The sequence below is a fragment of the Boleophthalmus pectinirostris genome, unplaced genomic scaffold, assembly GCF_026225935.1.
Source record: "Boleophthalmus pectinirostris isolate CB_2022bp ecotype Guang Dong unplaced genomic scaffold, ASM2622593v1 HiC_scaffold_6, whole genome shotgun sequence".
Classification (NCBI taxonomy): Eukaryota; Metazoa; Chordata; class Actinopteri; order Gobiiformes; family Gobiidae; genus Boleophthalmus; species Boleophthalmus pectinirostris.
The window spans coordinates 6,218,910-6,243,948 of record NW_026571447.1 but is presented as its reverse complement, the minus strand read 5'-3'; the positions used below and the strand labels follow the sequence as shown (position 1 = coordinate 6,243,948).

The 25,039-nt window shown below is 37.9% G+C and overlaps 1 protein-coding gene across 1 annotated transcript in view; it reads left to right on the top strand.

Moving 5' to 3' along the window:
• Window positions 1-25,039, top strand: part of etv1 (ETS variant transcription factor 1) — a 58,409-nt gene that overhangs the window by 8,394 nt on the left and 24,976 nt on the right. Inside the window, exon 2 of the mRNA XM_055164031.1 lies at window positions 1,565-1,618. Coding sequence (XP_055020006.1) covers window positions 1,565-1,618 — 54 coding nt within the window. The remainder of the gene's footprint in view (window positions 1-1,564; window positions 1,619-25,039) is intronic.

Genomic DNA, 25,039 nt, shown 5'->3' with positions numbered 1-25,039 from the left:
TAACAAAACTAAAAATCTAAATCAGTCTTGTCTTACATTTGTGACAAGCGCAAACTCAGGGAAACTCCAGATTTTTGAGTAAAATTATTATTGAAGCTTCATCAAAAAAAACCAAAAAAAAAAACATGTTAATTAACATAATTAACATGAAAAGTGGCAGTTAAATACTAATAATGTAAAAAAAAAAAAAAAAAAAAAAAAGAAATCCAGTTGTGATAAACTTAAGATTTTTGAGTAAAATTATCACATAAAAGTATTGAAGTTTCATTAAAAAATACAAAAAAAAGAAAAAGAAAAAAAAAAAAAGTTGAGGCATTTCTTTTCTTTTCTTCTTTTTGCCTTTATTTATCGTATTTTAATGAACATGGAAAGTGGCTCTTAAAAATTAAAAAGGTAAAAATAATAATAATAACAAAAACTCAAGATTTTTGAGTAAAATTATGACATTATTCCATTACAGAATATATAAATAAAAAAAAGTTGACAAAAATTAAATAAGACTGAAGATGAATAATAATAATAAAACATATAATATATAATATAATATAAAAAAAAAAAAAATAAAAAAAAAAAAAGATTGACGGTTAATCAAAAAATACAAAAGGCCAAGGCTAATCCTTTTTTTTTGTTTGTTTGTTTGTTTGTTTTTGTTTTTTGTTGTATTTATTTATTTGTTTTATTTATTTTTTAGTTCAAACATCTTAATTTTGAGTCAACAGTGCTCAGTTCTTTCACCTGTTGCAACGATTCAGGTAGAAACTGAAGCCTTTTCACTTCTATCTTATCTTGATTCAATTCATTTTTGTTAAGTCACAAATCACAACAGCATTCGCCTCTGTTCTCCTCATAATAGTGGATTAAACAAACAAAAATAATTAGGAAATCAAATTATGAAAGGTTGAGGAAGTCAAACTGTATAAGACAAAAGAGAATTCATCCAATTCAAAATGATAAAATATTCTTTGCAATTTCTCACCCCTTAATTTGTTCAAGGCAAAAGGAATCTCAGGCTTACTTTGTGTGAGAAAACTTGTGCAACAAAAAAAAATCACCCTCTCAAATCATTTGTTAGTAATTTTTCTTATCAGTTTTGTCATATTATTCTAGGTCTTGAAAAATCTTTAATAAATTTGCACATAAGAAAGATTTGTCTCTATACATGTGTGATTTTTTATTGAATTTGTAAACTAAAAACGCAAATTTGTAACATTTTTGTCATTGTATAGCCAAACTTACAGTAACTTAAGAATGCAAGATTTGGCAATATGTGTTTTATTTATTTATTTTGGTTATAAAACAAGAAAAAAAAAAAATATAATGAAAGGTAAAAAACATAAAATATAACAATAAATATTTAAAAACAGGTAATAAATACTGTATATATGTATGTAAAATGCTAAAATAATGTTCACTTTTTTGTTGGATTTCCTAGGGGGCAGGACAGGGTTACCACGGTTACCTCTTTTTTTTTTTTTTTTTTTTTTTCCTTTCTCTCTCTTTTTTTCCTCGTCTCTCGGCTCTGTCCATCCGCATCACTCTCTTCTTCTGTGTCTCTTTTGTGCAGCTCAAGTTCCCGACAATGATGAGCAGTTTGTCCCGGACTTCCAGAGCGAAAACTGTGAGTACGTATGTGTGTGTGTGTGTGTCTCTGTGTGTGTGTGTGTGTGTGTGTGTGTGAACATCTGCCAGCGCTGGAAGACGAATCGCAATTTGAATCATCAAAATGAGCAAATGACAAAACAAAATCAAAAATATCTAGGTGTATGAAACTTAATATTTCTATGTCCGTGGAGAGTCTTGTGGGTCACGTGTTCTGAAATGGTCCAGATGCCCTCCCCGCGTCTTCATCTCTAGTGTAAAAGCTGCTTAACCTGTACACTGAAAAAAATAATGAATATGAACAATGAAAAAATCCTCGTAACAATTTGCACTTGCAGTTTTTAAGTCAATTTGACTGCACTAATATCAGGTACAATTTACTTGTCAGAGTTAAAGGGCCCATCTCATGCAAAATCAACTTTTCAGAGCTTTCTACCTTCTAAGAGTGATGTGTGGGACTTGTATATGTCGCTGAAGTGTTTTTTTAGATTGTTTTGGTGTTTTTTTTAACAAATTGCAGCGTATTTCTTCCACCCTCCCACGTGACAACGAAATAAAGCTGCTACAACGATGACGCGGCAGATACACCTATGACGCGTCCCCCTCTCCACCACCTCCGCCCCGACTGCAGTGTCCACGATATAATAAGTTTATCTACTAGTGTTTATTAATACTTTACCAATCAGTAATGTTCAGCTGATGTCGACGTCCTCGTCCGATTCCGGGTCCAACACATGCGGCTGTATCTCCATGATGAATAAAAGTTTATTCCTACCACTATCAGGGTGCACGTCTGTCTCCCCCTCCCTCCCTGAGATGGCGGAGGAAGGGCGGCTCACTCAGAGCCTACGTCACGTTTGGAGGGCGGAGCCTGTGCTTTCTCAGGACGGGCGGGGGGATGAGCAATAGTCGGTCTTTCATAGTTCCTGGTCTGTGACTGAATCCAAGAAATCAGTAAGATTTCAGAACTATTGTGTAATGGATGTTCCAAAACCCAAATTGTGCTTGTTTATGTGCAGAAGATACAACGTGAAAAGAGTTATTTTGCATGAGATGGGCCCTTTAAGTAAAAACAGTCATGAATTGTTACTCAATTCAAAGTTAGAAGTTAGAAGTCATATTCATGTAAATAAATTAAGTAAAATACATGAAATATAGTCATAATTTATTGCATTGCTGTGATGAAATAATGAAATAAAGATAATATGTCTAGTATTTACTGATGTATAATAACTATATACATTTACATAAAACATTTTTATATTGCACTTTTCCACCTTCAATTCTCGCAAAGTGCTTTACAACAATGAACCGCTCACACACGCATTCATACACCAGTGTACGCACACACTGGGTTAAGTGTCTTGCCCAAGGACACAACAACAGCATTCATCTGTGGGAGCTGGAATCGCACCTCCAACCTGTGGGTCAGTGGACAAACGCTCTCCTCAGCCCAAACACGTAGAGATATACTTACTCCTTAAACAATTTACTCCTTAAACTTCGACTACTTGAGTAAAATAAGTAAAGTTTGACTATTCCTATTAAATAAATTGTAGTTCTCACAGATTCATGTTATTTGAGTGTAAAAATTACCCCAGATTATTCATACATTTTGACAACCCCAGAAGTTTTTTTTTTTTTTTGCTGTGTAGTTTAGATCTCTACATGTTCTGAAATGTCTCTTTGTGTCAGATGCCCTCCCTGTAGTTTCCTCTTATACAAACAGATTCTGAAATACATTCTTGGATTAGTCAAATTGGAACGCTACAATTACTACTACTGCATATAGCTACATCTACTAGTGATGTCACGATACTAAAAAAAAAAAAAAAAAAAGGTGGTTTTGATACTAAGAAAAGACGTGCTGCTGAAAACTAATAACTGCAAGAGTCATTTTGAACATAAAATAATTGGAGTTCATTTCATACTACAAGGTGATTTCATTCAAAACCTCTCCAGTAAAAGTCATATTTTGTCATATTTTGGTAATTTTTTATATTTTCTCAAATGTCTTACTTTGCTCCAAAAAATAACAAATCAAAACAAAACAACAATTAAAAAAAAAACATTGATAATTTCCAATTTTTCCTCTAAATCAAGGCAAACTTTGACTCTGTACTAGAAGACACATAGTCATGTCTCACCTATTATTGTTTATTTTGGTATTTTTTTAAAGTCTCAATACATTTTCTCAACTCAAATTTCTTACTTTGAGATGAAAAATGACAAATCAAAAAAAAAAAAAAAAAAAAGAGCTTTGATAATTTCCAATTTTCCTCTAAATCAGGGCAAACTTTGAGTACCAGAAGACGCATAGTCACGTCTTAACAATATTTATTTTATTTATTTTGGTATTTTTTTAAGTCTCAATACATTTTCTCAACTCAGATTTCTTACTTTGAACTGAAAAATTACAAATCAGCACAAAAAAACATTGATAATTTTCCAATTTTCTTTCAAATCAAGGCAAACTTCAACTCAGTAGTAGAAAACACACAGTCACGTCTCAGCTATTATTTCTTATTTTGGTATTTTAAGATGTTTTCTCAACAAATTTCTTACTTTGAGCTGAAAACAAAACAAAAATCTTTGATAATTTATGATTTTCCTCTAAATCAAGGCAAAATTTGACTCAGTACTAGAAGACACATAGTCACGTCTCATCTATTTTTTAAAGTCTCAATACATTTTCTCAGCTCAGATGTCTTACTTTGAGCCAAAGAATTACAAATCAAAACAAACAAACAAAAAAAACATCCTCCAAATCGGGACAAATTTTGACTCAGTACTAGAAGACGCATAGTCATGTCTCACCTATTACTATTTATTTTGGTATTTTTTTAAGTCTTAAGACATTTTCTCAACTAAAATTTCTTATTTTGTGCCAAAAAAAATGACAAATCAACACAAAAAACGTTGATAATTTCTGATTTTCCTCCAAATCAAGGCAAACTTTGACTCAGTAGCAGAAGACGCATAGTCACGTCTCATCTATTATTATTTATTTTTGGTATTTTTTTTAAGTCTCAAGATTTTTTTTCAACTCAGATTTCTTACTTTGGGCCAAAAAAATTACATAACCCAAAAAAACATTGATAATTTCCAATTTTCGTCCAAATCGAGGCAAATTTCAACTCAGTACTAGAAGAGACATAGTCACATCTCATCTATTATTACTTATTTTGGTATTATTTTAAGTCTCAAGATGTTTTCCCAACTCAAAATTCTTACTTTAATCCAAAAAAATACAAAATAAACAAAAAACCCTTGATAATTCCCATTTCCCCCTCAAATCAGGCCAAACTTTCACTCAGTTCTCGTCCCGTCTCAGCTCCCATGCCTCAGAGTGGCTGTATTCTTCTTAACAGCTGTATTCTTAGACCGTGGCTTATTTGCATGAGTTAAAATAGTCCAGTGAGGTTTTTTCGGGACTAGAGTGGTATATTTAACCCATCTGTGGCTGTTTTGAAATGGAAAACTCGTCTCCTCGCTGACCTGCCTCTAGAAGCACTTTCAGTAAACGCTGCTTTGTGGTTGGCGTCAGTTTATTTTTTACAGTCGTAATATTTGCTTCACTTTTGTTTAAGATTGCTGTTAATATTCTTCTTCTCACATGAGTTTGGACAGTAAAAGCATTATTTAGTCTTTTATTAGACTCATGTTGACGTTTTGGTTTGAAATTATTAAAAAAGAAAAGTGGAAATCTGTGGAAAATAATGCTTTAAGAGCCTAAACTCAATGATCAGTTGGATTTTTATAATGAAGATATTCCCAAAAAGTATGCCATTTGGAGCAGAGTTCAGAGTTTGTTGGAAAACATTAGACTTCTTTGTGTTCAATGGCAATAATTAAACGTCTCAAAAGAAAAATTTAAAATCAGAATTCATCAATGTGATTACAAATGTCATCTTTTTTGTCATTTAGATAAAATGTTTACCCAGCAATAACCAAAATTCAGTTTATTATCAAAATATCGTTGAGGGACATTGACCTTAGAAGTCTTTTAGGAACTATTAGGAACTATTCTTTTATACCAGATGCCCTTCCAGTCTCTATGTTATTAGGTTCTTTTTTCAGACCAAGGGTTTGTTTTTCATACCTTACAGTTTCAACTGCTCACTCGCGGTCTTCTTCAAAGTGGTCACGTGATGTTGCTGTGACGTGTCCTGTCAGCCTATTTATACAGGTTTTGGCGCTGTCTTCCTACCGGTGGGGGCAGGACGACAGCGCCATCTGCAGTCCCACTTCCTCAGGACAGTATCCCAGGTGTGTGAGAGTAAAAAAGCCCCCTCGTCCCAGTTTATAGTCCTGTGAGCAGTCGAATCTGTCAGGTATGAAAACAAACCCTTGGTCTGAAAAAAGAACCTAATAACATAAATTATTGGAAGACCAAATGAACCTCATCGGACCCTTCCTCTCTTCAAGCCATTACAGCGACTAGAGTACTCCAGAAGGTCGATCTTACCGGGGACTCAACAACAGCGCGCGCCCAGTCTGAATTCGAACTGTAAACTGACTGTGTATACACACCACCTAGTGCCTCCGCTCAATTTAATTTCTCTCCAGTGACTAGGTCAGGAATCGAAATACACTAGACGGTTCACAAAACCCCTGGAAGTGCAAGTTTGGGCACCAGCCAATCAGCGAAGAGCCATATATTCTGTATTGGCAATGATTCCAGAGATTAAGGATTTAAAGCCGGAACAAAGAGAATGTTTGGTGAATTTTATCAAGGGGAAAGACGTTATTGCCTTCTTCCTACGGGATTTGGGGAAAGCTTAGTCCCGTTAGCAGCGCATTACATACGTCACGACCAAACAGCAGCGATTGGTTAAATTAAAGTACGTGTGCTGTGGTCCAAAGCAAGAAAAATATCTGATGAAGGCTTTTTTTTTTTGCCGAAATGTTATTTTGAAAAAAAAAAAAAAAAGCTTTTGGACATCGGCCATCTGAGTGTGCTATGCATTTTTTCACTTTTGTCTTGCTACTCCTTGCATTTGCACCTCTACAAGAATTTTGGTGTGAGTTTTCTGGGGGTCACCTACCGTCGAGCAAATGAATTCTAATGCTGTGAGGTCAGACGGTTTCCACGAAGTGAAACCATCTGATGAATCAGACTACTACAACCTATCTATCTAAATAGGAACTCGACATAAACATCATTGGTTGAGCACTCAGATCCACAGACCCACAGGTTGGTGGTGTGATTCCAGCTCCTACAGATGAATGCTGTTGATGTGTCCTTGGGCAAGACACTTAACCCATCTCGCCCTCAGTCTTTGCGTACACTGGTGTATGAATATGTGTGAATGGGTGAGTGGTTCCTTGTTGTAAAGTGCTTTGAGTGCCTTGAAGGTGGAAAAGTGCTATAGGAAAATGTGACCAACTTGGGTGTGCATCCAGGTCCATAGACTCTGGCTCCAATTGACTTTACACTGAAAAATTGCCACCCCTCTTTCTGTACCTGCTGTGTTGAGCCTCGTCATTTTGGTCTTAAAATGTTTGTATTAATACACTATTGATCATTGTTTCCCAAAGACTGGGTCGCGATCCTCAGGTGGGTCGCAAGAGATTTTTTTGGGTCGCCTTGTCACGATCTGCATGTAGGTCTGCAATATACAGTTCTGACACATGTTGAAATGTTAAGACATGTTTTATATACTTTCTAATCTTTTTCTAATTATTTTATTGACTATTTTGTTCCAATATTGTTGGTTCAATTGAATGAAAAAAAAAGAAATGGGCTAAATTTAATGTCCAAATAGGCGACTTATGGATACATTTAATTGCTGATTCAGTTACTGTTTTTCATTGTTTAAGACTTGAGTAAACAATCACTCAGTCGACAATAAAATATTCTCACACTCTCACGTTCAATAATGGTCTTTTTTAAGGCTCAAGACATTTTCTCAACTCAAATTTCTTACTCTGAGCCGAAAAATGACAAAACAAAAAATTTTTTGATAAATTCCAATTTTCCTGAAAAATCAAGGCAAACTTTGACTCAGTACCAGAAGTCACATCTCACCTATTATTATTTATTTTGTTGTTTTTTTTAAGTCTCAAGACATTTTCTCAACTCAAATTTCTCACTCTGAGCCGAAAAATGACAAATCAGCACAAAAAACATTGATAATTTCAGATTTTCTTACAAATCAAGGCAAACTTTGACTCAGGACTAGAAAATGCATAGACACATTTCACCTATTATTAATTAATTTATTTATTTATGTCTCAAGACATTTTCTCAAGTCAAATTTTTTACTTTGAAAAGAAAAAAAAAAAAATCATTCATTAATGTTCAGTAATGTTTAAATCCACCTTTATTTTGTGATTTATGACTAATATCTATTGACTTGGGTTGCGAAGGTTTGTGACTTTTAAAATGTGGCTCCCCAGAAAAAAAGTTTGGGAAGCACTTCTGCAGATGATTCTGGTGTTTTTATTTTACTCTTTTGTCCATAAATCAATTCCTATTCCAGTTTCGCTCCTGTAACCGCCAGCCTCGATGAGACTCATTTGACTGTGTGGCGTTGTACTCCCTTACAGTCCACTTCTTTATGCTTCTACGCTTTGTACCGCGCGTCTCCAGACATAAACAGCCCGGCTCCGAGTTACACACCGCGCTGGCCGCCTCTCACCTGAGCCGCGAGAGGCTGCTGGGAGACGGGGACTTGGCTCGGGGGTCTTCTGGAGGAGGAGGGGGGGGTCCCAGCGGGAGCCAGAGGCAGCACATGTCTGTCCCGCGAGCCAGAAAGCGCATGGAACGGACCGAGAGAGAGAGAGAGAGACACAGAAAACCACCTATCCACCCCCCCACCACCCACCTATACCCGCCCACCCACCCACCAACCGCCCGGTCACACAGCGGAGAAAATTTGTTCTGATCTGTAAACATTAGCCAGCAATATGGTCTATTTAAAGTAACAACAAGTCAAATAAAAGTAAGTAGTAGGGATGTAACGATATCCAAATCTCTCAGTTCGATATTACCACGATATTCATCTCACGGTACGATATTTATTGCAATATTTTGGAGTGACAAATATAATTCTAGATAGGACACTTTTTTGCTTTTAAAATACTTTGACAAGATTTTGGTGCGAATTATTTCTGTCAGAATCTCAAGAATTCAAGTAAAAAACATATTTCTTCATGTTGTCTGCGCTGAAATGAATCATGGGAAATGTAATTCCCGACTAAAGAACAATGCATTTAAGCAAAATAACTTATAATTCGATATATCGTGCCAGCTCTTGATATTGTTGTGAGACTTCTGATGATACGATATCACGATATTTCAGAAGTAGTACTACACTGCAAAAAGTAATATTTAGGTTAGTTAAAATGGCTTGAATTAAGAATATTTGCTTTTATTTGAGTAGATTCTGCCAATGGAGTAAGTGTGTTTTTCTTAATTCAAGCAACATTCTATTTCGCTTCATATTTTAAGTGCAAAAAGTTGTTGTTTTTCTCATTTTAAGTGTAGCAAGATGTATTTTCATATTTTAAGTACAAAAGGTCTTATTCCATTGGCAGATCATTTTACTTGTCAAGTGAAATTTACACATCATGATCAAACTTTCTTAATTCAAGAGATCTTAACTTGGCTATTTTTTGCGGTGTGCATCGATACGCAGCGACTGACAATAAATATTCGAGACCGTGAACAATTCCAAATGATGTCATATCCATTATTTTTTATGTTTTTACAAATACATTTTTGAATTACAACTTCAAAACTTAACACATCTTTCTTTCTACCCAGTTATACATCAGAAAAAATATGGCTTGACCTGTGAACACTGGCAAGAAATAAAAAGTAAATATGCATACATTTACAAGTCAGAATTTTTAATGAACTAACCAATTCTTGATTCATTTCGACCGTACTGTCTAACATTAAAGACTGTAATGTCCAGCGAATTTTAACAGTTGACAAAAAAAAAAAAAAAAAAAGTTCAAATATTGAGTTTGTTTCTAACTGTAAAACTCAAGGCCTTGACAGCTTGAAACTGTAAAGAGTGGCAAGGAATCTGGTCTGTTTAAATCAGACATGTCAAACGCAGGCCCGGGGGCTAAATTTGTCCTGTGATATAATTATATTTGGCCCGCAAGATCATATTAAATATGTATTAGAGCTGCCCGCCAGCTACAGATACACTATAGAAACATTCAAATTGTGTTATTTTATATTTTGCTTGTTCTGGATTCAACATTTAAGCAAAACTATTATTAAACATTTAAAATTACATATCTCAAAAGAAGAAAAAACATGCAGATGTTGTTGAAAATTTTCAATAAATATTTAGTTTGGCCCATGACTTAGTCCCAGTGTTTAATTTTTGCTTCTGTGAATTTGAGTTTGACCCCCCTGGTTTAAAGCAACTACAACAATACTCTAAATGTAAGTAGTGCTCAAGATTTTTTAGTTGATGAAAATATTTTACTATGATTATCATGAGAATTAACTTTACTTTTAGGTTTGCCAGTGAGACCATGAACCAAAAAATTCCAAACATTTCTTTATTGGTTTTTTGACCAAGAGTGTCATAATCCAGTATATTTTCAAAAGTAATATTCTGATATAAAAAAAAAATAGAAAATGCTTTTTTACTGCATGTTATATATAAAAAAAACTTCTTTTGCAGAGACTAAATAAATCGCTTTTTTTGGATGGTATAAAGAGCTCAAAATTAGATTTTTTTTTCCAACCGAAAACTCCTAAAAACTGTTTTCGTAAAAGAAAATCGAATAGTGTTAAAAGTAAAGTGGATTTATACTTTTATACATATTACACATCACCAAACAAACAAAAACAAAAAGAATTCCATGCCCATTTAGGCACTTGACAAAAATATTCTCTTACTAAACAAGAAAAGGACGTTTTTAACCGTCCGCAGAGGTCACGAGACTGTCCTGTTGTCCTTCAGAGCGGGGCCAGGCTGGGTGGGCATGGAGCTGGGCATGGAGCTGGGTGTGGGGGAGGGGGCACGGGGGCGGGCACGGGCGAGCTCGCGGAGACTGCTGACCATCTGAACGGCCCTGGGTTGGCACACCGGCCGGCAGCACCAGCACCGCGCAGAGGTACGGACAGATGGCCAGAGGGGCCGGTGGGGCAGCCCGGTGGGGTCCCAGCCGGCACCTGTCCCAGATGGAGCCGGAGCCCACTCACGTGCCACACAAAACGAGAGAGAGAAGAGAAGAGAGACGGAGGGAGAGGAGGAGAGGGAGAGGAGTGGTGGTTAAGGCAGGTGATGAATGGCCCTGACAAACTGGATGCACTGAGTAGGAGAGGTTAAAATATCTAGTGCCATTTTTATTAAAGGAGGCTAAGATACAGGTCGAAAAGGTTTAGTCGTATATTTGACACAAAACGGATACAATTTGGAGCCTTTGTAAAAAAAAAAAAAAAAAAAAAAAAAAAAGAAAGATTGTGCAGATTTTTGATGATTGAGACCAGGGTGTCAAACTCATTTTGGTCCAGGGGTTGTATCCAACCGACTTTGGGCTGCATCAGAAAACTCACGGCATATAAACCACAAAAACAGCTATAAGTTTAAATATTTGTGCAGAGAAACTCAAATCTATTACACAAATCTTTTTTAATTGATGAACTCTTTCTTTTACAAAATATTATAATATTATGAACAACCTGAAACTTTAAGAAAAATGTGATTTTAACACAATGTTTTAACATGAACATGTATGCAAATAGGAAAAAGTCAATTTTTCTCGGAAAATCCTGCACTCGGCTCCACTTTTCTCATTTTTGACATTTTTCTGATGAGGGTGTCACGGTCAACAGTCAAAACGATCGTCCTTTAAGAGCGTTTGGAAAGAGACAAGTCTTCATTTGTGCTGCTCTGGTGGGAGGGGCCACGTACAGAGACGCTGGAGACGCTGCTATGCTAAGCAACGCAGAAAATTAACAATATTTTAATAGAAAATAAAATTAAAATATTTGAGTAGAAAATCAGCCAAGGGCCAGATTAAAGGTCTTGGAGGACCCCGTGATTTAGACTGTAGGGCTGCAAGATTAATCGCACTCAAATCGAAATCGCAATTTGAGCAGACGAAATTAACAAATCGCGGAGCAACTAATGAATGGACGTCTCTCACTTCTCTGATCTTCTGGTCCAACTTTACAAAGAAACTGTGAAACCAACGCTGACCGACCAGAGCTGAGCTTGACTCGAGGCTTTCCGAGGCTTTATCGATGTTTACGGAGTAGCACCACTTTGAGAGAACCAGTGATGTTGTGTAGTGGGTTTGGTTGGTTTCTTGTGAGTGACTTTCTCCTCACGCTCTGCTCCTTTTAAGCTTTATGTTGCTGTAAAGTGAACGCATCTGTCGTACATGGAGAGGTTTGGAGACGATTACATTTTGTGTAAATCGCAGTCTGCTTCATGCTTGTGCGCCAAGTTCAACTTCATCCCAAAAATGAACAAATAATATTGTCCAGGACACTCTTAGAAAAGACGTTTGAAATCTCAGTGATATTCTTTTTTTTTCTTTCTAATTTACATTTTGTTGAAAAAGCAGATGACACATCGCGACATGTAGAATATAAACCACGCGTTCCTGCTTTTGCATTTGTAAAAACATATACAAACTCAGAACAGGTTGGGGAGCCAGGGAACCTCTTTCACAAATGAACAAGACATTGCACATATGAAGTCTGACCTCACCGGCTTTACATACTCCATCCATTTAAGACCACATCTTAAAAATGAAACCTTTTCCATTGTATAGATCTCCTGTACAATATCAGTCCAGTTCTCAAATCTCAGTGACATTCTCCTGGTTAATCAAAGGTTAAATAAAAAAAAATATCTGAGCAGTGATTATTAACCCTGCAGGCAAAAAGAGTCTCTTTCTTGGGCTGGAGACAGGCACAAATAACTGAGGACGCTGAACATGTGTCACGTGCATGTTATTGATAAACGTTAAGACATCATTTTCATTCATTTACAGTTGAATAGTCGGTCATTCAATGTGATCGCTAAAGAAAAAGTCTAGAGCAGGGCTGTTAAACTCAAATTCACAGAGGGCCAAAATTAGTCGTGGGCCAAATTAAATATTTCAACATCTGCATGTTTTCTTTTCTTTCGAGATACGTAATGTTAAACCTTTTCTTATTAAAATAAATGTTTAATAATAGTTTTGCTTAAACATTTAATTTTTTAACATTTTAAATAAATAATGTCTCTATAGTCTATCTGTAGGCGGTGGGTTATTTCTAATACGTATTTGATATGATCTCGTGGGCCAAATATAATTATATTGCGGGCCAAATTTGGTCTCCAGGCCTGAGATTGACATGTCTGGTCTAGCGTAACCCACTGATCATCAAGATTTTTGCACATTTTAAATCGCAATATTAATCTAAAATAATTTAATAAAAGAAACGTTAGAAAACTGCGTTGCCCAGTGGGAGCTGACGTCGTCGTGAACGTCATCACAGCAAATAAAACTGCAGAACAAAGCAAGTGCGTCACAGTGGGCTTATCCGGTGGCGGTGAAGACGGGGGGTAGATCGGGGCAATGACGTCTTGAATACAGGAGAACAAAGATTTCTCAAACATGCATGAAACACTCTAAACTCTGCAACAGGGGTGTCAAACATAAGGCCCTCCAAGACCTTTAATCTGGTAATCTTAATTTTCTACTAAAATATTTGAATTATATTTTCTATTAAAATATTGTTAATTTTCTGTGGTGTTTAGCATAGCAGCGTCTCCAGCGTCTCTGTACGTGGCCCCTCCCACCAGAGCAGCACAAATCAAGACTTGCCTCTTTCCAAACGCTCTTAAAGGACGATCGTTTTGACTGTTGACCGTGACACCCTCATCAGAAAAATGTCCAACATGAGAAAAGTGGAGCCGAGTGCAGGATTTTACAACAAAAATGGGCTTATTCCTATTTGCATACAAGTTAATTTTAAAACATTGTGTTGAAATTGCATTTTTCTTAAAGTTTCAGGTTGTTCATAATATTATAATATTTTGTAAAAGAAAGAGTTCATCAATTAAAAAAGATTTCTGTAATAGATTTGCTTTTCTCTGCACAAATATTTGAACTTATTTCTCATTATTTTTGGGGTTTATATGCCATGAGTTTTCTGATCCGGCCCTTTTGTACGGAAGCCGAGAGAGGTCACAACAAACGCAAAGGGACTCTATTTTCCGACGGACCGATCAAGCAGCAAGTAAACAAGAAGAACTACAACGTGAAACAAATAATGATAAAACAATAAATTACTTTTACTTACATTTCCATCTTCTCCGTTCTTTTAGTTTTCACATTGTAGTTCTTCTTCTTCACTTGCCGCTTGATCGGTCCGTTGGAAAATAGAGTTCCGCGGTCACTTCCGTTGTGGCTTTTTAATGTGTTGAGGCATTTGCGTTTGTGTTGTGGCGTTTGTATTTCTTGCCGCATTTGCATTAAAATAGAGTCCCGCGGTCATTTCCGTTGTGGCTTTTTTTGGTTTGTTGTGGCTTTTTGTGGTGTTGTCGCATTTGTATTTGTTGCGGCGTTTGCGTTTGTTGTGAGCCCTCTCAGCTTCCGTACTTTTGGGATCAGAGTAGGTTGGACACCCCTGGTCTACAACTCCGAGAGGGTTAAATGAGACGCGAAACTATAACATGAATAAAAGCTCTAAAAACAGACTTTCCATAATAGGTACATCCTCTTTCAAATGTCCAAATTATAACAGAATGATTCATGGTGTCATTGATCCTAACTAAATATCAGACACAAGCACAACAGGTCTTGAAGTTCTTTGAGAGTTCATAGTTGACCGTATGACCCTGCGTACGGACTTTGCCCTCCGGACGCGTGAACCTTCAGAACAGCGTGCGCTCATCCTCCGAGCATCCTCCTCCTCGTCCGTCTGCAGGAGAACACAGAGCTCTGCTTTTGTCTGCTGCTCCACACGGACGCCTTGCATTAGCATAACTTAGCGGGGAGAGGAGGAGGAGGAGCGGAGGTGTAAAACGCGACCACACGTTCTCCCTCCTGTTCTCTCGTTCACAGCGCGAGGAGCACCTACCGCAGGTGAAAATGGAACCGAGGCTTTTTCACGTACTGCCAAAAGACCTGCACTTTTTATGAATGGACCGGTGGAGGATTTGCCAAACGGAGAGCCAAAGTTTGCCAACACACACTTTTGTAGCGACGCACCGAGGCCAGGAATTTGGAAGGAGCGTTGAGTAGGAGCAAAGATCTGAACGGGAGAGAATTTTCACTTTTTATTTATTTTATATTATCACTTATATTACGCAAAATTTACTCTTGTGAGCTTTAAGTTGTGCTATAACCTTGTAGAAGTTGTGTTTGTTTCATTCACACACGTTTGAGTAACTCTTTATTATTAGTCTGTGTACATCCCCAAAGTTGAAAATGCTCTGTTCCGCCTCGTGATGTCATGAAGTGGTAGTTTTCAAGCTCCTTTTACCTTTAGTTTAGTAGTGATGGGCAACAGGCTTTGTTCATGCTTACCGGAAGACGTTTAGAAAAATTGGGATGAGGAATTCCAGTGTAGTTCCCGACAATGGGCTTGTGATTAAACCGTGGATTCAGCAGCAGCGTCTTCACAACCTGCCAAAGCTTTCCATGAGGGACGGGACTCTAATCACAGCTTCCATGTCACTTTCAAACGGCTGGTTGGAACTGTTGATCCGTCGAACATAACGGAACGCTACAATGACATCTTTCTTTTATTCTTTTATTATTAAGTTAGACAAATTATAATACACAAATGAATAGGCAATTTATAAAACAAAAACAAAAGAAAGAATCTAGATGAAGGTGAACATCTAGATGAAGAAAAATGGGCCGTTGTCTCAGTTTTCCCAGATTTTGTCATATTACCGTACCATATTTTTTGGACTATAAGTTGCACTTTTTGGGGGAAATGTGTATTATAAAATCCGAGAAGTCAAGTTCTAGAAATAACAATAGAAGAGAGAACAACAGACTGTTAACGTCACATATGAACAGTTCTTCAGATAAATATAACATAAACAACAGACTTACCAAACTCACTCCAAATTACTAAGTCCGTTGAATTCTTCATCCTCTGTGTCACTTCTGAGCAACTCGGTGACCTCCGGAGGTAAACAGAGCACCGCTTCCTCTTGATTTTCTTTTTGGGGGCATTTGTGTTCAGTCTTCTCAGTCGTCTTTATAAGTTTACATGTTAAATTTTCAGTGGTACAGAAGTAATGGTGCGATCGACTGACGTGATACAGACAGGACAGAGGCTCTTTCTGCAGGAGACATGCGCAGTAGAGCCAAGTGACAGTGGTACAGAAGTAATAGGAGTATAAAATACTGGCACACAAGCCTAGCGCAACCTCTGTGTGAAAATGTAATATATAAATGCACCGGAGTATAAATCACAGGACTGCCCGCACCATGAAAAAATATGGTTCTGTTTCCAAATGTCTTCAGATTTTGTAACATAAGCATGAATAGAACCATATTCCAAGGCTGAAATCATCCAATTGATTCTCGTAAAGGTGTATGGAGTTTAAAAGCACAGTGGAGCATTTCTTTTCCACGTGACATCACAAGTTGGAACACAGTTTTTCTATTAAAGAGACGAACTCATGTGAATGAAACGTCTGAATGAAACAAACACAACTCGAGATCTGTTTGTGACGAGGAAATATTATAACATACAATAGATCAGAAAACAGCGTAAATATGGACTCTTTAAATATATATATATCTCCATGGAAACAATCAGGCGATAAACCAAGTGAAGTCAGATCTATGGAAATGGAGGCTGCTCACTGAAAGAATACATACTTTTCAATGTCGTAATGTAATGACAAGATATCTTATATTAATCCCAAACCGTAGAACATTACAGGTGAAGTATCTCCATGGAGACAAGCAGAAAAGTGCAGTAGCGAGTGTTCGTCGATGGTGGTGCGATTCCAGCTCCCACAGATGAATGCTGTCGTTGTGTTTTTGGGCAAGACACTTAACCCACCTCAACCCTAGTATTTGTCTATACCGAATTTGAGTACCTTGAAAGTGGAAAAGCGTTATATATATAAAAAATATGACCATTTACCATTTTAAAAGTGCACTATGTAACTTTATTAGGGTTTCGTCACCTGCTTGTTTCTATGGATACATCATTGCTTTGCTTTAAATGCTCCACAGTGTGGCATTAAACAGCTCTACCTTACATTTATTCAATATCAGGTGGTTTTATTGCGCAAAAAAGCTGAACTGACTGTGAGCGGGGTCGCCTCTCCACAGATCTGACCTGTAACTTGGTCTGGTTTAGTCTCCGTGAAGATAGAAAAGTCGAATATGATACCTTGAAACATTCTAGACAAAGCAAACATCCAAACATCACCATGGAGAGAAGCACTTCAGCCGAAAAGCTACACACTGCAGCTTTAATGTAACAGAAAAATACAGAAAAACAACATTTGCATTGCGGATCGGGCCTGTAATTGTTTTGAAGCGCTCCCGTTCTAAACACAGTGACGTCTTATTCATCAATACGGCGATAATGAGCGCGATCAGGCTGAGGCGGGAGACTGTGCGATTTACACCCGGCTCTGCCCCCCGGTATCGATTTGTGTACCGCGCCCCCTGCTGGACAAATCTATGGTGACATTTCCATTTCTAATTTAAGGCTCCGGGCTCGTCAGCGTGCGAAGCTATTGTCGAGGCCCCCCGCCGTGACGCTCGCACAGTTAAAACACAATCTACAGACAAATCACATATTAGTTTTATATATAGAATAATAGCCAATGTACGAGATGATTTCAAAGTGAGGATGGAAAAACAAAGTAATACAACAGGGTAAAAGTGAAGGTTAAACCAACTTTTAACAGAGTATATAATAAATAAACAAAAAGATGTAACAGTATGGAACTTTTCTGGTAGAGCGTCCATCACTTCCTTGACTCAGTTTTGTTTTTGTTTTTTCACCAAAATGTTCTACAGTTTGGCATTTAATTCAAGTATTGCCATGGAGACAGTCAGCTCACATCACCAGGCCAAGTTACAAGTCAGATCTGCGGAGAAGCGAAGCCGTTCTCAGTAATAATGCATGTTTTTTTGAGGTAGTTTTGAGAAATAAATGTCTATAATTGAATAAATGCAAGATGTATGTGTTTAATGCAGTACTGCGGAACATGCCAGACAAAGAAATAACATCACCATGGAAACAAGCAGGTGGCGGACCTTCCACCGGAAAAAAGAAGAGGGTTTTCCACTTGGTGTTTAGATCAGCATGTTACCTTACATTGTTTTGAATATGCTATATTCACTGAAAACGATCTATTAAAATGTTTTATATGTTTCACTTTCATTTTTGATGCTCTGAGTCTCCCCTTTCGTTGCTCTCCGCGCTAAGTCACTCTCCCTTCAGAGTGCTATCACATTATAATTGGTGTGCATTCCGCTAAAGAAACTCCCGCACATCGCATTAGGTTTGTGAAGTTGTAGTTGTGCAGTTTTGAATCATGCTTTTGTATATTTATGAAGATGTATATATTGTGTATTTATGTAGGCTCGTGGAGGGTTAGAATAGGGCTCAGAAGAGATCGCTAGATTGCTCAAACATGCAATGATGACATCTAAAACCTCTTCTTTGACGGGGGAATGATGGTAGAGAATAGTGGTGTGCAAAATATTGAAATATCAATATATAGTAGGACATGTCTGTTTTTTGCGTCCTGTCCTGGGCGTCCGGGTCTTTTTTTTTTAGTGATGGAAATGTCTGGGTTTTCATTAGTGTTCACTGGGGCCATTAAATTGAGCGGCTCTCGTAGCTCTCTGCGCAATCAGACAGAGCGAGCAGACACAAACAGTCGGTCAGCCTGCAACACGCCGAAGTGCAAATGCGCATTTAACGCTGACTTGTACAAGAAATTCTCAGTTTTCTGTCGCGACAAGTGGCCATGTGCACAGGTTGCGAGGTGAGCGTAGCTGAATGTCGAGGCCCCATCCCCCACTCCCGGTAAGGTGTCCGAGTTTTCACGAAATATGGTCACCCTAATAAATAACACGGTTTAAAGTGATGATACAGCATTGAAACTGTGGGCTGCTGTATCAATATATCATTTTTTGGTATATTTTACTAAATTATTTTGTTACAGCGCCACAGTTTTGTTGCTTGTTTAGTGGAAGGAAACTCGTTCATGTGACACATTTGACATTTTGACAGTTTTGATGATTAAAATGTTTGTGTTTCATATGAACTTTGCTCAAGAAGTGGTTTAACAAAGACTTTTAAAAATTGATTTAATATTTTTATTGAACTGTATCGAATCAATTTAAAATATATCGTACTGAGTGCACTGTATCACGTATCGTATCGTGGCCTATATATCGAGGTATGTATCGTACCGTGGCGTATGTATCAAGGTATGTATTGTACTGTGGCCTATGTATCGAGGTTTATATCATACAGTGGCCTATGTATCGAGGTATGTATCGTATCGTGGCCTATGTATCATATCGTAGCCTATGTATCGAGGTATGCATCGTACCGTGGCCTATGTATCGAGACATGTATCGTATCGTGGCCTATGTATCGAGGCATGTATCGTATCGTGGCCTATGTATCGAGGTATGTATCATACCGTGGCCTATGTATCGAGGTTTATATCGTACAGTGGCCTATGTATCGAGGTATGTATCATATTGTGGCCTTTGTATCGAGGCATGTATCGTATCGTGGCCTATGTATCGAGGTATGTATCATACCATGGCCTATGTATCGAGGTATATATCGTACCGTGGCCTATGTATCGAGGTATGTATCGTATCGTGGCCTATGTATCAACGTATGTATCGTATCGTGGCCTATGTATCATATCGTAGCCTATGTATCGAGGTATGCATCGTACCGTGGCCTATGTATCGAGCATCTTGTATCGTATCATGGCCTATGTATCGAGGTATGTATCATACCGTGGCCTATGTATCGAGGTTTATATCGTACAGTGGCCTATGTATCGAGGTATGTATCATATTGTGGCCTTTGTATCGAATATTATCGTGGCCTATGTATCATCGTATATATCGTGTGGCCTATGTATCATATTATGTATGTATCGTATCATATTGTAGCCTATGTATCGAGGTATGCATCGTATCGTGGCCTATGTATCAAGGTTTATATCGTACCGTGGCCTATGTATCAAGGTATGTATCGTATCGTGGCCTATGTATCAATGTATGTATCGTATTGGCAACTTCTTACTGATACACAGCCCTAGTAGAGAATGTGACAGAAAGTTCCAAAAGGTCGATTTTGTATAATAACTCTTCTTTAATAATATCTTTCAATTGTGTGGTAGCCTACTTTGGACAAGTTTATGTAGTGAGAAAAAAAATCATGTTGTGTTGCAATTAAAGAAAAGTCCTTGGCTCCTTTGATCACTTGAATTGTCTCAGATCCCTCAGAGACCTCATCCTCACGTCTTTGCTGGCTCTGGTGTCTCATTAACTTAACAATCACTTTACTGTTCCTCGTCCAAGTTGATTGAATTTGTTTGTGCGTTCTGAGGAGATGACAGTGTTCACTAATTTCGGCATTTTTCTTTGTCAGATTCTCACTGATGTAGACACCAGAGCCCCTCAGATTATTCGTGTTTCTCAGGACTTGAACTTTATGCTTTTTTGAGAGCTGAACAATTGTGGATTTTGAGTTGTCCTTGTCTGGCAGTCTATAACATGCTTTGACTTATTAATATGAATAAGAGTCAGGTTTGTGGAAATGCGAGCCAGCTCATAAGGATGCGCATTTTTCTTTTTTTTTTTTTGTTTTTCAGTGCAACAAAAAAACAAATAAACAAACAAGCACAAAATTTGATTCTAATGTATTTTTTTGACTAAAAGTTACAAACTGTGGCTTTAAGTCGATTTTTCATGTGATACTTGAGTACTACTTTTCTTCACAAAGATGACACATAAGTCTGCAATTTTTAGAGTAGCCAAAAATTATACTCAAGTAAGAGTAACGTTACTTCAATATTATAATACTCATGCAGAAGTGTAAATTAAGAGTAAAAAGCAATTGCGTAAAGTACTACTCAAGTAAGAGTAACTTCTGATTTATGATTTGTAGTTAAAGCAACAAAATATTAAATACAACAAAAAATCTGTTTTTATTTTTTTAGACACAAAAATGAGACAAACTAAATTATATCTGAAGAATCGCTGCAAGAAACACAAATGTTCAAATCATTTCATATTGTCAACATAAAGTTTTTGTCACTTGTACATTTAGTCACAGTGGAATGAGGAACTACAACTTTTTAATTTTTTTAAAATTTTTTTTTTTTTTACTTTTACCACTATTACTTCTATATATATTAAAAAAAAAATTACTTAAGTGGGAGTAAAAGCAGAACTCACTGAAATTAAAACCCCAACTTTATTGCGATTAATCTATCAGCCTTTTTGAAGTACATTTTGAAGTACATTCTGAAGTACATTTTGAACTAAACAAACTCTAAACAGTATCTGCGTGAACTGTGTGTCTGTATTATTTTGTCCACACAAGTCTTTAACACGGCTTTCCCAGGCAACCAACAGTCGCCAAAGGTCACCCCACAGGAAGTGCCTGTTTGACCCCTGATCGATGACCCTCAAAGGTCAGGCCCCCAGCGCGGTCCCGAGGCTCCCAGAGTAGAGGCAGCCCGGGCCCCTGCGGTCGGCCCCGGGGAGCCCCTCTGTGTCGGGGGCCCGTGGACTCCTCCTCGCCTGGCAGATGACAGTCACGCGCGAGAAAGAAACTTAAAGGTGCACTGTGCAGCTTCTCCGGTGGAGGGTCCGTTGCCTTGTCTCCATGATGTGCCTAGAATGTTCCACAGTAGAGCCATAAATTTAAGAATCTCCAAGGAGACTTGTAAGCTAAATTACTGGTTAGATTTGTGAAAAGGCGACCTCGTTCACAGTATGAATTTTTTTGGTAAGATATTGAATAAATACAAGACAGATTAGTTCAATGCTATACTTCGGACAATTTAAACCCAAGCATTAACATCTCCATGGAGAGAAAAGCTACAAAGTGCACCTTTAAAGTGCCTAGGGCCAGTTTTCATGTGACTTGGTTTGGTGGGATGGTACTGAAGACTGTAAACAGATGTGGTCTAAGTGAGTGTGACGTCAAGTTCCATATTAGGAATACAAATTAATTTACAGACAAAATAGTGAAATAAAAAACACCAGGATCATGGAGAGTGTCTTAATACGAACATTTTAAGACCAAAATGAGGTTGATGGAGCCTGAAGTGCATCCATGCTCACTTCCTATTACCAGGTCTATTCATAATATGTGTCAAATATTTATCATTTACATTTTTACGTTTGCAAAAAAAAAAAAAAAAAAAACTGGAAGAAGTGGTGAGTTCTAAATGTGTGAATGAAACAAAACACTTTTTTTTTTCTAACTATAAGTTACACAGAACTACAGGTCACACTTTTGGGGGAAATGTATTTTATAAAATCAGAGACCAGGAACTGACATTTCATCTTGAAAGTCAAGTTCTAGTAATAACAATAGAAGAGAGAACAACAGACTGTTAACGTCACATATGAACAGTTCTTCAGATAAACTATAACATAAACAACAGAACAGAACAAGTTTACCAAACTCTCCATCTCACTCCAAATCACTAAATCCATTCAATTCTTCATTCTCGCTGTCACTTCAGAGCAACTCAGCAACCTCCGGAGGTAAATGGAGCGCTGCTTCGTCTTCTGTGTAGCTGTCGTCAGACTCAGCATCAGTTCTATTTAGAATTATTCCGGCCTTTCTGAATCCCAACAGGAGGGTTTCAGTGTCACTGAAGTCCAGGTTTTGTCAATTCATCCAGTGACTTCCAGGAAAGTTGCATGATGCACCCTCCAAACTCACTCCCTCACAACTTTCTTTCTGCTGCTTGATTATGGTTTTCAGCTGCAGATTTTGCTATTGTCAGTTTGTAATCTGCAAAATATGATTTTATTTTTGGGGACATTTGTGTTCAGTCTTCTCAGTTGTCTTTACAAGTTTGTTTAAATTTTACATTTTCAGTGGTACAAAAGTAATGGTGCGATCGACTGACATGATACAGACCGGACAGAGGCTCTTTCTGCAGGAGACATGCACAGTAGAGCGTGAAGTGACAGTGATACAGGAGTAATAGAAGCAGCAGATACTGACTGTCAGTGTGTACATTTTAATATATAAGTTGCACCGGAGTATAAGTCACAGGAAACACCCAAACTGAAAAAAGTGCGACTTATAGTCTGAAAAATATGCTGTTTTTGAGAAGGTAACAGCATTCTACGTGGCTTAAAGCTACATTTTGAGTAAATTTTGCGTAATATAGGACCTAACAATTCAGCATCTTGTATCACCGTATTACCAAGAAGTCCATAATGATATATTATTTTATTTATATTCTGAGTACAGAGCTAATAGTGATATCCTTAAAACCCCTTATTTTTCTTCGCCTATTTTCTTGTATCGTCCATTGTCCACCTCCCATCCACGACGTAAACAAACCGTGGAAACCAGACTCCAAACTCGTGAATACTGCGGTCCGAATATTTGTACACGGGACAGACCTATCCATCACCTGTCTGAAAGCATGTGCCCCCCCATTGTGGAACCATGGAACCAGCAACCCTAAACCCCCCCCGCTCTTCCCTCCACCCTCGCTCCACCTCCTCCCCTCCCGCTCCTCCGCTCGGACGATTGAATTAGCGTCGATCCCGGCTGTAGAAGATGGGAGTTAATCAGGACTGATCAGGCACTTAGCAGCCTCTCCCCTGCCTCGGCGCTCAGTGTGGGGCCACAGGCAGCGGCGCGGGGCCCTTCAGATCAATGGGCTGTTGTCATCGTCTGGAGAGTATCGAACCGCACACCCTCCCCCCGCGCTCCGGTGATTGTCATATTTCACTGTGAGAGAGCGCAGGAAAAGCCAGTGCAAATGAGGTTTAAGTGAGTCGTCTGTGAGAGATGGGCCGGTGCGAGGCGGGAGCGAGGCAGCTGGACCTCGCGGATCTGAATGGACTGTCTCGGAGTCTATCAGCGCTAAAGAAGACCTCACGGGCTTGTGTCTGCTCTGTAGTTCTAATCTATGACACCCGCGGATCATCACGTTATCATTTGGACATTTGAAATCACAACATTTATCTGAAACGACTTAATCAAACAAACTAGTTCAGTGTCAGGTAGAGTTGTAGTCAAGACCGCCCCAATCGAGACCAAGATCTGTCCGAAACCACAGGGTCCCGAGTGTCCCAAGTGCCTCCGTTCAATTTAATTTCTCTCCAGCGACTAGATCAGGAATCGGAATACACTAGATAGTTCGCAAAAAACCCGGAAGTACGAGTTCGAGGACCCGTCAATCAGCGAAGAGCCGTACGTTTTGTGTTGGCAACGATTCACGAGATCGAGGATTTAAAGCCGGAACAAAGAGAATGTTTGGTGAATTTTATCAAGTGGAAAGACGTTATTGTCCTTCTTCCTATGGGATTTGGGAAAAACTTAATGTAGATAGCAGCGAGTTGTTAAATAAAAAAAGTACCCGCCTACCGTCAAGTGAACGAATCCTAATGTTGCGACGGTTTCCACAAAGTTAAACCGGCTGATGAATCAGGATACCCGAGACCAGGACAAGACCAAGACCTCTGAGGGTTGAGAAAGAGACAAGATCGAGACTTTTAAAGGCTGAGGCCGAGACGAGACCGAGTCCACAATCTATCGAGACCAAATCGAGACCATGTTTGTCATTTTCAACATGTATTTTACAGTTATTTTGGAACATATATATCGATGTACTCGAGTACTACAACACTAGTGCCAGCATCTACTGTGGATAGCTGCAGATATTTTTTTTCATTTATACTACTAAATGACCATACGTATCACCAATTAAGAAAATAAAATGGGAGCATTAAATAAGTAGAGAGCAGTGGGTGTGTGCTGGTGGCGATGGAAACTATTTAGAATGAAAATAAAAGGTAAACAACTGAAAAGTCAGTGCTGTAGAATAGAACAGTTTTAACATCAGTGATTCCCTGTGAGTTTCTAGTGTCATGATATAAAAAAATCAAACAGACTTAGTACTGATTCAAATACACAGTGATAATTTAAAAAGCACTAAATTGAAATAATTGTAATATATTTACTTTCAGGATAATCATCAGGCATAATCAGACTTTTTTTTTTAGTTCTTCTTTCTTATTATCCTTGAACTAAAAAATCTTGAAATGTCTTCCTCATGAGAATCAAGTTCCTGTGTGAATGTGGACTTGTCTGTTATATTTTCATGAATTCTGATGCAAATGTTGCTCTGTTTCAGTGTCTCTCTCTATTTCAGTGTCTCTGTTTCAGTATTTGTCTCTCTCTCTGTGTTTCACTGTCTCTCTGTTTCAGTGTCTCTCTCTGTTTCAGTGT